Source organism: Electrophorus electricus, chromosome 11 (genome assembly GCF_041902795.1).
Source record: "Electrophorus electricus isolate QZ-2024a chromosome 11, ASM4190279v1, whole genome shotgun sequence".
Classification (NCBI taxonomy): domain Eukaryota; kingdom Metazoa; phylum Chordata; class Actinopteri; order Gymnotiformes; family Gymnotidae; genus Electrophorus; species Electrophorus electricus.
This window is the reverse complement of record NC_137507.1, coordinates 22,776,530-22,791,054: the sequence shown is the minus strand read 5'-3', so window position 1 is coordinate 22,791,054 and position 14,525 is coordinate 22,776,530. Positions and strand designations below refer to the sequence as shown.

Sequence of the window (14,525 nt, the reverse complement as noted above, 5' to 3'; positions counted from 1 at the left end):
ATCAATCAAAAGTGTTTTTACCAGAACATCTAGGGCTTTTGGAATGGTTGTTAACTAGTAGTAAATACCTCCAATAATTTGCAATTTACCTGATGTTTCATCACAAACCCACTTTAACTCATCAGGCAATTTTAAGTGATATTGTGTTTAATCAGTCCTCGAACACTGTGATTTGATTTGAAACAGTCCAATAAGAGAGTGTTCTCCAACCTCAGCTGGTCTACAGGGTGGATAGTGTCCACTTCAGAAGTTAGTGAAGGTCCTGCTCCAAGGCTGAGGGTTTAAGTGTGCGCTGACCCAAGATATCTGGAACATCTGAAGAAGGCCTAGGAAAAAGACATGTAAAGTGTAATGTGTGTAGGTGTGTCCTCAGTGCATTATGAATTTTGTCAGTCGAAAGAGTGTGCGCCCATGTGCATTTTTGTGCATAAGCTTGTACTAGTGAGTGAATGTGTGTAACAGCCCAGCCTCCTCATGCAACAAAAATGACAATATGAATGAATGGCATGGTGTACATCACCATAACAACCACGTCCTCGGCAACCTCATCACTAAAAGGAGACTAGTAAGCTCTAAGTGTAGTAACCAGTGTTAACTACTCACCTCTACACATAAGAGGGGAGGCTTGTGGGGCCTGAAATTTACACTCAGCTTTTCAAAAAATCCTGCCCAAAATCATAATCTTAGATTTCAGTGCCTGTTTGATCAATGCCCCTGTTTTACTGCTGATCTTTTGCCACAGATTGACAATGCTCAAAGACTAAAAGTAGTCTTGTTTAAGAATGACTTAGAACTATAACAGGAATCCATTCACTTCAGCTGTTTTCCCTCACACACCACTTAATGTCTGTTAATAAGCATGGCAGCCATGTGGTGGAGATTAGAGCATAACTTGCCTTTCATTTCCTGGCCCTCATTGCACGAATGACCATGTTGTATTTCATGTGGAGCTATGATTTCACTGCAGACATCCACTGAGGGCCCCTGAATTCAGTTTACAAGCACTTTGCTTAATATGCGTTTCGTTTGGAATGATCTGAAAAAACATTCACATAATACGCAGGGTTTTTTAAATTCCCCACTAGATATTTGGCTCATGCTGTGTTATATGAATTAATATGTTTGTATGCTTGTTTCTCTCTGGGAGAAATATTGATAAGAATAATGGGCTGCTCTGAAACATGTTATGCCCAATGTAGTAACAAACGATGCTCATTTGAACAACAAAAAAAAAAGTGAGTTTAATAAGACACTGGCCATGCACTCTCATCATAGCGGAGTGACATCCCAATCACTCTGTCCCCTAGCCAGGCAGAGTTGTAAGCAACCTTCCCCTAATGCCTGTTGTTGGAAATCTGAATCAAATTACACATCGGCCCCTGGAGACCCTGGTGGACTAAGAGAGGGAAATTATTGCGTTGCAGACGCAATGAGTGCGTGTATGTGTGTGTGTGTGTGTGTGTGTGTGTGTGTGTGAAGGGTCATTCCCAACTGCAGCCACATCACAATTTTATTCACCTAAAAAGCACATTAGATGGGTTTTTTTAATAACATATAAAAACCTTTAGTCTAGGGTCTCAAACAAAATCCATTAACAGTTTGCTTCATGCACAAAAACTATGAGTTTTTGGAAATGATAGCTGTACATTTCCATCATCCAAAAGGTACTGAGTTCAGTTAATTCTGTCATATTTGCCTGCTACTTTTAAAACCTAAAATCTAGCCTTTGACAATGCCATACCCTGAACAGTATAAAATACCCCAATGACAATGACGTCTGGCCTTTCTTGAAATTGTATTTTTCTTTTACAGAAAAAAGGTTAATATTCCTCAGTTATTGCTGGCAGTAACATATTGTTATGTTACTATTTGTAATGATGCCAGTCCAGGCACAGTTGCATTTTTATTAGTAGTCTGATGTCAAATAAAAAGCAAATTAGTGTGGCAACCTATTCCAGAGTGGCATACACATGGTTTTATTCTTCAAATATATCTCATGCAAGATGGTATACTTTTAGCTTGGTTCAGACCATTCAGAAACTTGTAAGTCTGGCATTTCCCCAAAGGCCAACTGTTTTATATAGGCATAGAGGTGTCCTGAACCTCATTTTGGTTTCTTGTTCAGTTTCCGCACTCCATGTAATGTTGGCTGTCATCATCAGTCGAAGTACCCCTGCAGCTCATTACTGGTCCAACCAGAGAGCTATCTTTGGGTATAATGCTAGACTGAATCTTTGGACCAAATAGTAACAGGTCTCATTTTTTAATCCAGGTTAGCCCTGCTCTGATCTCTAGGTGTTTTACCCATCTTCCTGTGAGTCCTCAGCTGTAGCAGTGGCCGTCTCTGTAAACGTACCCATACGGCTCTTAGAGTGCTCTATGTTCAGCTGAACCTGAGTCCCTGAGAGAGAGAGGTAGACAGGAAGAAACAGACAGAATGAAATTTTTAAAAATGTATACAATTTTATTTTATTACTTTTAATTATTTATTTTTTGTGAACTTCTTTGATTTGTGTGTTTGTATGTTAACAATCGCTCCAATCAACATAAACTTTACCACAACGGCAACATTTCTTTTTTCAACATCTTACCAATAAAAAATATCTGGATAAGAATTCTGGATTTGGCAATTAAAAAGAGACAGAAAGAGAGACATATACACAGAGAGAGGCAGACAGAGACAGTGGGGGGACAGAGAGAGACAGACAGACAGACATACACAGAGAGACAGAATGAGTGAGACAGATTTGCTCTCTATTTTCTGCCTTTGACCTATCTGCACAACTCACAGCTATGCTCTGAAGGCATGATTTTTGCTTGCAACCTAGGATACAGCACATTCACTGCTTTTTACAGCCCATCATGCACATGTCACATGCTCACATTAACCAGAGCATCCTGTCCTCAGCAACTCACGTTAGGTGTCTGACTCTCAAAGGCCTCTGAAGGTCTTTTCTATAGCAGCCTGACTCAGCAGGACTCAGTAAGCTTTCTTTTTCCAAAATTAGCCTCCTAATTCTCCAAAGTACAATTCATTCACAGGGAATCAAATCCATAAAGAACGTTGAGAAAACATAGGCAGACATGAACGCAGAGACAGGGGTGCCCCCCACTCCCAGGAGGAGGCACAAATGTGCATGTAAAATTTCAGTGGACGGGCGCGGGCAGTAGTGATTGGAAGCACTTTTAACAGTGGCAAAGTGATCTTTCCTCGCTAATTAAATGGATACGCTCACCTCCTTCCCCACCAACTACCCATACTCTTGACCACTCATTGCCCAGTGGAACCAACACTTGACAGAGCACAGAGCTGATTCAGAGGCATCAATCCGGTATTCATGTCATCTGCCGCACACTTTCATTTCAAGAGCAGTCAGGGCATCACTGAGGTTAGACCCAGTTAAAGGCCCTTCAGACTGAGAAAGGGTTTTGGCCTGAAGTGACTAATTTGTCATCAAAAAAGCAAAATACACATGTTAATACACATATTAATGCTAATACCAATGTTCAAAAATGATCCCACTCTGTAAAAAAAAAGATGTCGTACAATTGCAATAGTATGTGAGTTTCTAGGGCAACACAAGACAGATTTTGAAACAGGAGAAATTATTGACTTTTCAGTCACAGAAACGGCTTGTTTTTCCTTTTTTACCATGTCAAGAAAAACAGCAACAAAAGCCTTCCAGCATATATCAAAAATGGAAATCTGCTTCAGGGACAAAAACCTGCTACAGTAGCAAAAGTGGCCATGGATGTAATTAGAATCTCTCATACAGAGAGGGTCACACAGACATTAAAACACATTTCCAAAAAAAGGTCCTTGAAAACAATCACAGAACCTTCTTTGTACATCTAACTTCAAATTTGCTTCTTCATGATGCCCACAAAGCTGACATATTTCAGTGGGCTACCAGTGAAATTTGCCTGGCATAGAACTGGAGGATTATGTGTCCAAGAAGTCAATAGTTCAGATCCCCTGGTCACAAGTGATATACATGGTAGTTGGTCCAGGTTCCCAGTAAACTTTTAAAAACATATCTAACATCAAAGGAATACTACAAGTTCTGAATGCCAAAGAAACTATAATGCACTTCTAGTGTCCCCCTATAATTCACAACTTGACCTTTTGAGAGTTATGATAAAGTCCTATAAACAGCATGTTCATCTTTCCTTGCAATCTAGAAACATGACCATTTTCTGACTAAGAAAATGCTATTTACAATTTACAAATTTCACCAGAATAATTCATTGCAACTAAATTCGTTCCTCCTACCAGGGGAGCCAAGCCTGTCACACACAGAAGAATGTCGATATTTTCATGTATTTATGCCATCACAGGTATAGATGATATGGGGATATTACCATGTTTATATGGTTCTTTTAAAATTGTTAGTTTGCTAATCGCAGGGCAATGAAACGTTGTAGCCTGTGTATAAAACCTAGTTGGTGTGGTTGCTATGGTAATACTACAGCTATGCCTGTTAATACAATGTTAGTGCAGATAACTTTGAAATGTTATTGTGATTTGTTGTTGTGATTTTCTATTTGGCAAGTAGAGAGTGGTAGTAAGTAAATACTAAATACGGATAAGCCATGTGTCATGCTGTTTTCTCCCTCAGCATGGATGAAGCTAGGGCTTGGAACTAGGACCCCTGGGAGTTTCCTACAACTCCAAAATTCAGAACAAGCAGGACCAGTGAAGCATAAATCAAAAGCAGCAGACAGCTAACTACATATTAGCCACAAGAGTCAAACTGCATCAGATCGGGATGACACATGACAGCAGCTGGCAGGACAGAGTGAGAAGGTAATGCTGGGTGCATGACCTAGTGTACGTGGATGCTGTAAGAGAAACGTCCACACACCCTCTCGCCTGGGTGCATCTGGGGGCTGCTCAGGGGCTGTGCTTGCAGGCAACGGATGCACTCGGAAGTTCCCTGATAGGAAAGGGGAGATGTCATGTTTTCTCATATATATATATATATATATATATATATATATATATATATATATATATATATATATATATATATATATATATACATACATATATATATACATACATATATATATATATATATATATATATATATATATATATATATATATATATATATATATATATATATATATATATATGTAGATGCTCTCATCACGCACTGTCAAATTCACTGGATGTGTCAAACAGGACAGTAAAAAAAGACCTCTCACCTATATTGGGCAGAATGTGATGGAAGTTGAGCCATGCCTTTATGAAGGGGTACACTGAGATCAGGAGACCTTCAGAAACAGCCGGCAGAAGAGAGAACCTGTAACCATCACATCTACATAGCCATCAGGGAGAAGCAGCAGTTTAACCTCATAGGCGGGAGCAATATTCAGTTTCATTCCAATAAATGGCTCTCTAAACAAAAGGCCATGGAGACACGCTGCTCATGCAGATTAGGGCTGTGCACTACTCCGAATATGCTAAACTGCTATTCCTGATTCTCTTCCTCAACCACTCGCTCGCTGTCTCTTTCTTGGATAGGAGAAATGGTTGGCTGTTCAGTCACAGAAACGGCTTATTTTTCCTTTTTAACCATGTCAAGAGGAGCAGTGAGCTTTTCAGCATATATCAAAGATAGAAATCTACTTCAGGGGCAAAAAATCTGCTACAATAGCAAAAGTGGCCATAAGAGCTATGAGGGATCAAGGTTAAATACCAGCACTTTACAACCTGAATCAAATCTTGCCCAAATTGTGGGAAATGCTACTTGCCTTAAATTTTGGCCCATGTCTGCTAGAGAGATCACAGAGAGGATCAGCTGACCAGCCAGAGAGAGCCTACCTGCTTTTGATTGCCTGTGTGACACCTTAAAGACCTCTTTTGTTTGTTATTCTATCAACCACAGTGTCTCTCTCTCTCTCTTTCTCTCTCTTTCTCTTTCTCTCTCTTTCTCTCTCTCTCTGTGTTCCACTCAATCTCTTTATGATAATTCTAACATATCTACTGATGTGGGCAAGAGAATGTAGCTGCTTTTAAAGTTATTACACAGTCTAAATTAATTGTGAAGCCATCCAGACTGTGTTCAGCCACCCCATGGACAACTTTGGCCTTGTCATACAGCTTGACTTTTTTTTTCCCCCACCAATGATGTTCCACAGAGCAAGGTATGTTGGAGCCATTGCCTGGAGCCATTGTTTAGATTACTTGGCCCCACTTTCCAAGCAAGTGGCTTGGATTACAAGCCTGGATCAAATGATCTGTGACTGTTTTGATACAGAATTGCATGGAAAGCAGCTAGAGCAGGCAACTCTATCTAAGACTGCTAGGTTAAACACAGAGAACACTGCACGTTCATCTGAAAGTTTGTTGTCATTTGTCATTGTGGATTTCCTGGATGAAAATATTAGCCTTTAGGGGTTCTTTTTGTTGTTGTTGTTGGGGGTGGTTTTAAAAATCAGCACAATTTGAATGTGCTACGATTGAAAGCAGAAATAAGTAGCAGCATTAAAAATGTATGGTATGCAAAAGAGCTGTGTGCTGTGGAATAACACACGCTGGATTGGCTCTTACATGGGACCAAACTTTCTAAAATGGATTGAATCTAGCGACAGCCAAAGTACAAACACATACATTCACATTTACCTAATAGCACTGGGTAACAATATTTGAACCTTTTTTTCACAAAGTCATAGAGTACTTTTCTACAGCCTTCAGACCATCATGTATGTTTTTTATGTGTCACAGCATATTGTGCATTAAGTATGTAGTACTTATTCATAAATAAGGCTGTTATTACACTTAGTATGTGCACAAACCTATTTATAAAACATACAAATATTGATTTTTGCATATATTTGGCCTCAGGAGCATCCCTTGTCATTGTGCAGCAATAGTCTACAAACAGAGGGTATTCACTTTCCTTGGTACCACTCTTCCATACTATACATAATGAGACACTGGAACAAAAAAACTGTGGGTGACAGAAATTATGAAAACATATTTGGATTGATCATGCAAAAAAAATATTAAACTATTTTTTAAAGTATTTTTTGCAAGAAACAAAACCATTGCAGACCAGTGGATATTCATAGATTTGCCGAATTCTCTTAAGTAACCCAAAGCACCAGGCTACATGACAGCAATGGAATTGATTGCGATCAAACAGTCATTAGACAAACTTAATGACTCATTTAACTTGACTGCAAGTTCTGCAAATCGTTTCATCCTACCTAAACTTATGAAAGCCATGTTTGTGCAGTGTGAATGGAGAGTGGGTACCCACCGAGCCCTCCTGCGCCGAGGAAGATGCCACCCACGGCATCGGCGTCACAGTCCTTGGACACACCGATGATGATGCAACCGGCTACAATGCTGAGCAGGGCCGAGCCCACCCGCAGCCCGTGGTACTCCCCAATGCTTACAGCGTTCATTCAGCAGGTGGACCACTCTACCTGGCCAGGGGCCACTGCTTGCCCACGTACAACAAAACACCCACGTGGAGTTGTCTGGGGAGAAAGCAGACACGGAAAGGATACTTTCAGCCAGCGTACTGACCGTAACCCTTTCTGTGGAATGACTTGACTCTGTTACACTTTCTCCTCAAGCCTCTTCATCCATCATTTAAGAGTCCGCTCCAGTTACCCACATTAGATTCATGATCTGTGTGTCTATTCGAATTCAGGCTTGATTGATAGTAGCTAATCATTTCACCTAGGAAGGCTAGGGATTCTATGTTCCTAAAGACTTCCAGTTCATGATCATGAATCGGATTTGATGTACTAAAGTTAAAACAGTAAAAGGTTACTGGTCTTCCTGTGTAATGGCTTTGAATATGTACATGCTTAAGTGTGCTTGGCTTATGGTTTGGCTGCAAGTACAATCATAAAAATCTTGTGTGTGTCGTTATGGCCTGTCTTAGTAGGTTATTTCATGTTGTGATGTGTATCACCCATCACAAGCAACAGAAACAGCCATTCACCTTTAAAATAATTTCCATTATATACATGTTTAACAGGATCCTGACCCCCTATTTGTAGTGTTAAACTCTCCTTGTTTAGTTTGTGAAACTCATGTCCATCAAGAGCCCAATGACTTTATGTTCCCTGTCGCCTGCTGAGGATGTCACACACCACCCATGCAAGAGTGTAGTTATCATTATGGGGGTAGTGGCTCGAAGGGAAAAACATTATATAACAGGAGTTTGGGTCAGTCAAGAACACTGTAATTACACTTACATTTGTGAGCCCTTTGGTTACAGTGAGCACATACTGGATGAAGTGGCTAGCACAGGTGGCTAGCAGGGCTGATAACTGCTGCCTAACTTTTATGCCCGTTCCCATGAAACTGAGAAGGGTCTGCAGATCTCATATGTGAGGCTTTTCTTTCATGTAGAACCTATCTTTGTGTGAGACTCAGGAGGTGGCGCTGTTATCAGAATTGAGTAGATGAGGCAGATCTCAGAGAAGAGGTGGACAGAGAGGAGATTTAAGGCTAGATATTTTTAGGTGAATGCACTCCTTCCATTTGATTTGTCGACTGTGGTAGTGGCATCCTCTCACTTCAGGTTTTCTGTCTTCTGTGGCAGTGGAGCAGGGCACCATAATTGAGGCAGATTAAAGGAAATTCTGAGGCTGAAGGAGAAGCACAGGTCCTAGAGCTGGTCCTCATACAAAAACCCTGTGGCAATCAGTGAACCATCAATTAATCCAAATTTAGCAGACTTTGGCAGTGAATCCATTGGAAACATTCAACCCTATGCTTTTCACATTCAAAAACATGCCACTGGTCAAAAGCCTTAGGAACAAATTGTCATCGACTCAGTTAGCAAGTGAGGCAATCCTGCAACCTTAAGTGAATGTCATTTGGCACTTTGTGGAGCACAGAGTTGGATGGCACCCTCTGAGAAGGCCTAACTTGTGGCCTCTTCTCTTTGGGGACCAGAAGGAGGAAAGCGAGCCATGTCCTCCATCGTCAGGACCAAAGAACATGCACTTAGGGCCCCGGAGTTGCCATAGGGATGGCATATCCATGGCAACGGAGGGAGCCAGGGGGTGAGTGGGATTAACACCGGAGAATTGGGTAGCAAATGAACTTCACAGGCAAGGGGGAAGAAGTGACACATTTCCTGTGCAGACCTACATCATGTGGCATGCTTATGGATGAAACACAGATCCATAAATTTTAACCCTACTTCTAATAACATGCATGCACCCATATTCCATAAAATAATCATTTCAGCAGTGAGAAACAATGACAATATCTCCAGTGAAGATGTATGCATTTTCTTTCAAGATCACTAAAACCTTCATTACTTTGAGGACATAATCAAGTCAGAAAGACAAACAAAATATTCTTTCATTTTATCTCATTTGTGTTACTTGTAGTGAACCTTCATCTTGACTGATAGAAATGGAAAGCATTGGTAACCAAAACCATAATTTCATTTAGTTTTGCTGCCTCTGGCAGGTTGAAGATGATCAACTGAAGACAATTCTAAAAAGACTATTGCAATACAAAAGTTATAAGGATAAAGTGAGATAATCAACAGTTAAGTAATTTTGAATAATTTATAGCATTATTGGTCAATACATAAGGAACATTGCATGGCCTTACCTTCATGCTGCACGCAGAGGACCTTAGAAACATTCTAGATGTTAATGAACGTTTATTAATGCCTTTAATAATGTCTTCTAACCTACAAATATCTGAAGTACTGTAGTTTGATGCTGGCATTGAGATTTTAAAGAGCGTATTCAGGCAGAACAATAAAATAACCTATTTGTATACACTATTTAATTAGCAGTCACATTGGGTTTTTACTGAAATTGGATAACAGGATGTTTTCTGCTGGAAACACAAAATATGAGAGTGCTTCAGGGTGTGGGACAGCCAATAGTGAGCAATCAGTGGCGCTTTTGAATGGAACGTTCAGTGTATTAACCTACAGCTTAAACTAACACATCAGTCAGTCCTTCTATATACTAACGTTCTAGCTAGGTTGAATTTAACTAATTCATCGTACTTAAAAAAAAGGTTTGGAAATTGCATCTAATGAAGAGCTTTCCCTTCTTGGTTGGTGTCCTCTGTGATATAGTCCATGGTTGTCTATGGAACTGTGAGAGGCATCATCAATTGGCAGTGGTAGCTCAGTGGTCAAGGTACTTGACTTGTAACTAGGTTGCTGGTTCAAGCCTCACGGCCATGTTACCACTGTTGGGCCCCTGAGCAACGCCCTTAAGTTGTACTCAGTCATAATTGTAAGTTGCTTTGGATAAAGGTGTCAGCTAAATAATGAAAATGAATCATCTCTCATGGCACCTGCTCATAGCCTTCATCCAAATAGATGTGCCCATCTTCCACTGGATGACTATGTGGTGTGTGTCAAGAACAGAAAATCCTGCTTAAAAAGTGTGCTGTACTGCTGTTGAAGGCTCAAATAACTTAACTGGCTGTAAATGGAAGACATTTTATTTTGAAGTCGTCCCACTCCACACACACTATGCAGCAACTGCGGGCGATGTGAACAGGTCGCCCGTCACTGCTGAAGAGATTACAGCCCCCTGACAGTAATTAGTCTGCCGTACCTGGGGCGGATAATTGTGACATCCATTTAAACCTGCACCAGTGATGAGTGTCTCCAGCCTGCAAGAGGTACATTAGCCTTTGTTCCCTCGAGGTTGATAAGCCTGCGCGGGCAGTGCTTTCGGCTGTGAGCTCAATTACCATTGAGGTGAGGCAGAGCACTCTACATCCATTTCATAGGCCTGTGGGCCTTTCATGTGAAAGGTACAAGTGCAGGACACTGCAAGCCTCCATGCACTGTGCAGCACAGAGAGTCCGTGAGAACATCAGCCAACATCTGGGCTTGATAATAAGTTCAATAATATCAGGACAGGCTTTATGCAGCTTTAGTGGCACTCATTCAGAAAGAAACCTAAGCTTCAATTAGTTAAACCTGATATCATGGTGTGACTAACCCAGGCCTTAAAGCCAAAATCTCACAACACTACCTCATTTTGCATATTTACAGCAAAAGCCCTTTTGTTAGCCTAAAAAAAAATTACAAAAACTCTACACAGGTCATATTCATAATGCTTATCTCATTTGGGGACTTTTCTACCTCCTATAGCTATTGAAGAACATGAGAAACATCAATAATTCTGTCTTAGAGTTTGGATATTTTATGTAGTGTACAGCTCCATCTGCTGGTCAGGAGCAAACCCATCAACCACATCAACATTGGTCTGTCCAGAATTTTCCGAGCTGGGTTTGCATGATCATATTCCTAGAAGCTATTGGTCTAATGAGGGCCCATTTGGCCCAACTTCCAGACATGGGGCATGCCAGGCCAGTGACTCAAAAATACTCCTGTATATGTGGCACATGCTTGGCATTCTGAATGACTGGAGAGTTGCCCTCTGCTCCAACAATGGCATGACATGGCCAGGAATATAATAATCCTGGAAAGCCACTGTTTCAGGCTTGTTTCCCTTTAGGAATTAGATAGCTATAGAACTGAAAACATGCACAATATAATCTAACCAAAACTCCTGGGAGAATTTACAAACCATTAGGATTCTCAAAACTTACAACAGTCTTTAATGAAAAATATCTGGTCTAAACAATGCAGATTTATAGATATAAGGTTGCAACATCATCACAGTATGTCAATTATTGTAAGCTTATTATATAGCATTAGGTGTTTTGTCTTGGAGATCTTTTGTATGTGTGCGTGTGTGTGTGTGTGTGTGTATTTATATAAATGGGCAAAGTTCTTCAAGTGATTAAAACAGGACAGTTTATAGGTGTTGGTTGCTGGTAGCATGCATGAATCACCAAGACTCCAAAATTAGTTATATGTTACTTCTATGACCACATTATATGTTTTGTTTTTGTTTGGTATATATTATTCGTATTGTTATAAATATTTCATTACCATTTTTCAGTTCAACATCAGATAGATCTGAAAAATAAAGTCTTTTTTTCAGTTTTTGCTCATCTTTACCTACGGTACCAGTCATGCTGGAGGCCACTATATATACACTTGGCTACAAGGAAAAGCAAGTGTTTTTGATTACCTTGATGCTCCTTGTCACACTGATATGGTAATTACAGTATTTTAAGATGCATCATGAATGGGAATGTGGCAATGGATACACTGAACTCATGCCATAATTGTTTACCATCCAGAATGTTAATATAAAGTGCAGCGAAATGATTGCTTGTCTAAGGCAAGCTCAATAAAAATGTTGTCATTTCCTGCCTATTGTTGATAGGCTGCTACACCCAGCATGAATTGAAAGTAGAGATTGTTGGCATCCAGCAGAAAAGCTTATATTTCCAGTTTCATCAGCTTTCAGTTTAAAATTTATCCAGTATCTACTTGTAGTGATATGTGATTAAAGTCCATAAACCAATAAAAACCACACTGAAAATGCTTTGCAGACTTAATGCAATAGATTCTGGTAAAATAATTTTGGCAAACTGCTTCTCTTCTCTTCAGGGGGATTTTGCAGTGTAAAGCAAGTTGTAATAACCCAAGGCCATCAATGCTATGTCTGTGATTGAGGTTTTAGTCAAGACAAGTTCAAGTGCTAAACGAACCTATAACTGGATTATTTCTTTATTAGATGATTTAGGAAACTACTTTTTACATCTGTTTATACAGAGGCTTCAAGGTCTGCCATGATTATTGTTAAAGCCTCTTCACTGCATCAATCTGATCACAAGAGTATTTTACAATTTCATTTTTCCCTTTCATACATTTTCCCCCTTGTTTTGATTCTTTATCTGCTACTTGTTTTATTAAGATTTGTTACTACCTGTACTATGGCTCACTAAATGGAGACAAATTAGATTCAATCAATATATGATGTCAATATATGAAGTCAGTGGGAAGGACAGCTAAAACAATATCAAAATTCCAAACAGGCAACAATCAAACCTTCACTCTATCTGAGAGGTTCAAGGCTTTATCATTAACTAAAAGGACCTTTGGCTGATGTAATGTGCGAAAGAATCAGATTATGATTCTACCAGGATGCCTAGCGGGAAGAATCTGTTATATTTCCCCCTGAGAACCTGCTAATTGGATTATACTCCCATCACCTGACAGTATGAACCAAGGCTAGATTCAACAAATCCACACACTACCATCTTATGAATCAGTCTCAGCATCTCATAAAGGTTTCCATAGTTACCAGTCAGCTGATGTCCAACACAAGCGTTCCTGAAAAGAGGAGTGCTCTGTCTACATATAAAGTCTTTTGTTCAACTCCCACTATCTCATCCATTTGGATATATTGGAAAATTGGACAAATTGAGTTTTCCTAGTCACAAGGGATGACTCTGCATCTTTGAATTTTATTTAGTAGTGTAATGGGCAGAAAGAGACCAGTTGTTGTTTGGTTCACAGTCAAATGACATGCAGTTAGCTTGCCTTTTTCCCCTACACTTCATAAATCTAAAGACTACATTTCTACATATACCACCTCAAAGGATTCATTATTGGCAAACTTAATTTTCACTTAAAATAAAAATCATCACGCAGGAAAATGAATTTAATCTGTGCTTGGTTTAGAAAACTGCAGTTGAAGTCACATACTTTAATCATATGGCAAAAACATGAGGATGTTTCCTCTATCAACTATGATGTGGTCTACAGTCCAATAATGCTATGAGCACACTAATATTAATTTCAGTTTGAAAACATGTTCCATATCTTATGTATTGATTTCAGTAGGGGTTCTGGGCTGCCTTTGCATCTGTCTGCTGGCTATTCCAGGGCTTTCTGCTGATTACTGTTCAATAGTCATAGGTATTCACCAACTGTCTTTCCTTGTAGTCATTAAGGTTCTCTTGTATGTGCAAATATTTAAAACATGCATTAGTAGTTGATACATGCTAACACTTTTGGGAAAGGCTAAACACATCCATGGACATCAATATTTCCACTTTTAGAATTATTCTGCTCCTTTATGATGCAATCATGAGAAAGAAAGATATGAGATAGGATCTGTGATGATTTCTACAGATACTTAATGTTTTGTTACATGTAAATGCAGGCTGATAGAATTGAGTACATACTATACAATCTAATTCAGTATACTAATGAAAAGCCTGTTAGTCATAATGTCTGGATTTACAGCAGGGTGAAGTTTGTAATATTTGTAATCCCTTTAGTATTATCTGGATTTATGCATGAATGGCTCCTAAAATGTAAGCAGATCTTGATCTAATTCATACTAATAATACAGACAATTGCAGTCATTTATAGAAAGTTTGTGAATGTATAGATCATCATGGACAATCTGGTTACATTTGTCATGGTCCCATCCCTGAGCAGTCTGTTTTATTTGCTTCCTCCCTGTACTTCCATGTTTCCCTGTATTTGTTCAGTTTCCTTGGTTACTGATCTCTTCCCTTAGTTTCCAGCTGTTCTCAGTTAGTCTCACTGGTCTTCTTATTGAAACCTGGTATTCACTTCCCCTTATTGCTGGTCATTCTCTTATGTTCTCTCACAATATATTTTGTGCCC

General features: G+C 39.5%; 1 protein-coding gene across 1 annotated transcript; it reads right to left on the bottom strand.

Annotated features, from left to right (window-relative positions):
- Nucleotides 1–250: 250 nt before the first annotated feature.
- kncn (kinocilin) lies at nt 251–7,439 on the bottom strand. Its single transcript, XM_027030265.3, has 5 exons — nt 7,272–7,439; nt 5,212–5,280; nt 4,866–4,937; nt 2,305–2,401; nt 251–326 (listed from the first exon to the last, which is right to left on the bottom strand). Exons 1-5 carry the CDS (start codon nt 7,417–7,419, stop codon nt 251–253), a joined length of 462 nt encoding a protein of 153 aa, XP_026886066.1. The 5' UTR covers nt 7,420–7,439.
- Nucleotides 7,440–14,525: the final 7,086 nt, after the last annotated feature.

Excerpts from the sequence above, each read along its gene's own strand:
- kncn (XM_027030265.3), bottom strand. The coding sequence starts at position 7,419 with ATGAACGCTGTAAGCATTGGGGAGTACCACGGGCTGCGGGTGGGCTCG. Across the intron at positions 4,938-5,211 it reads TCACATTCTGCCCAATATAG|GGAACTTCCGAGTGCATCCG; the intron begins GTGAGAGGTCTT and ends CTTTCCTATCAG. Across the intron at positions 327-2,304 it reads GAGGACTCACAGGAAGATGG|GCCTTCTTCAGATGTTCCAG; the intron begins GTAAAACACCTA and ends TCTTTTTCCTAG.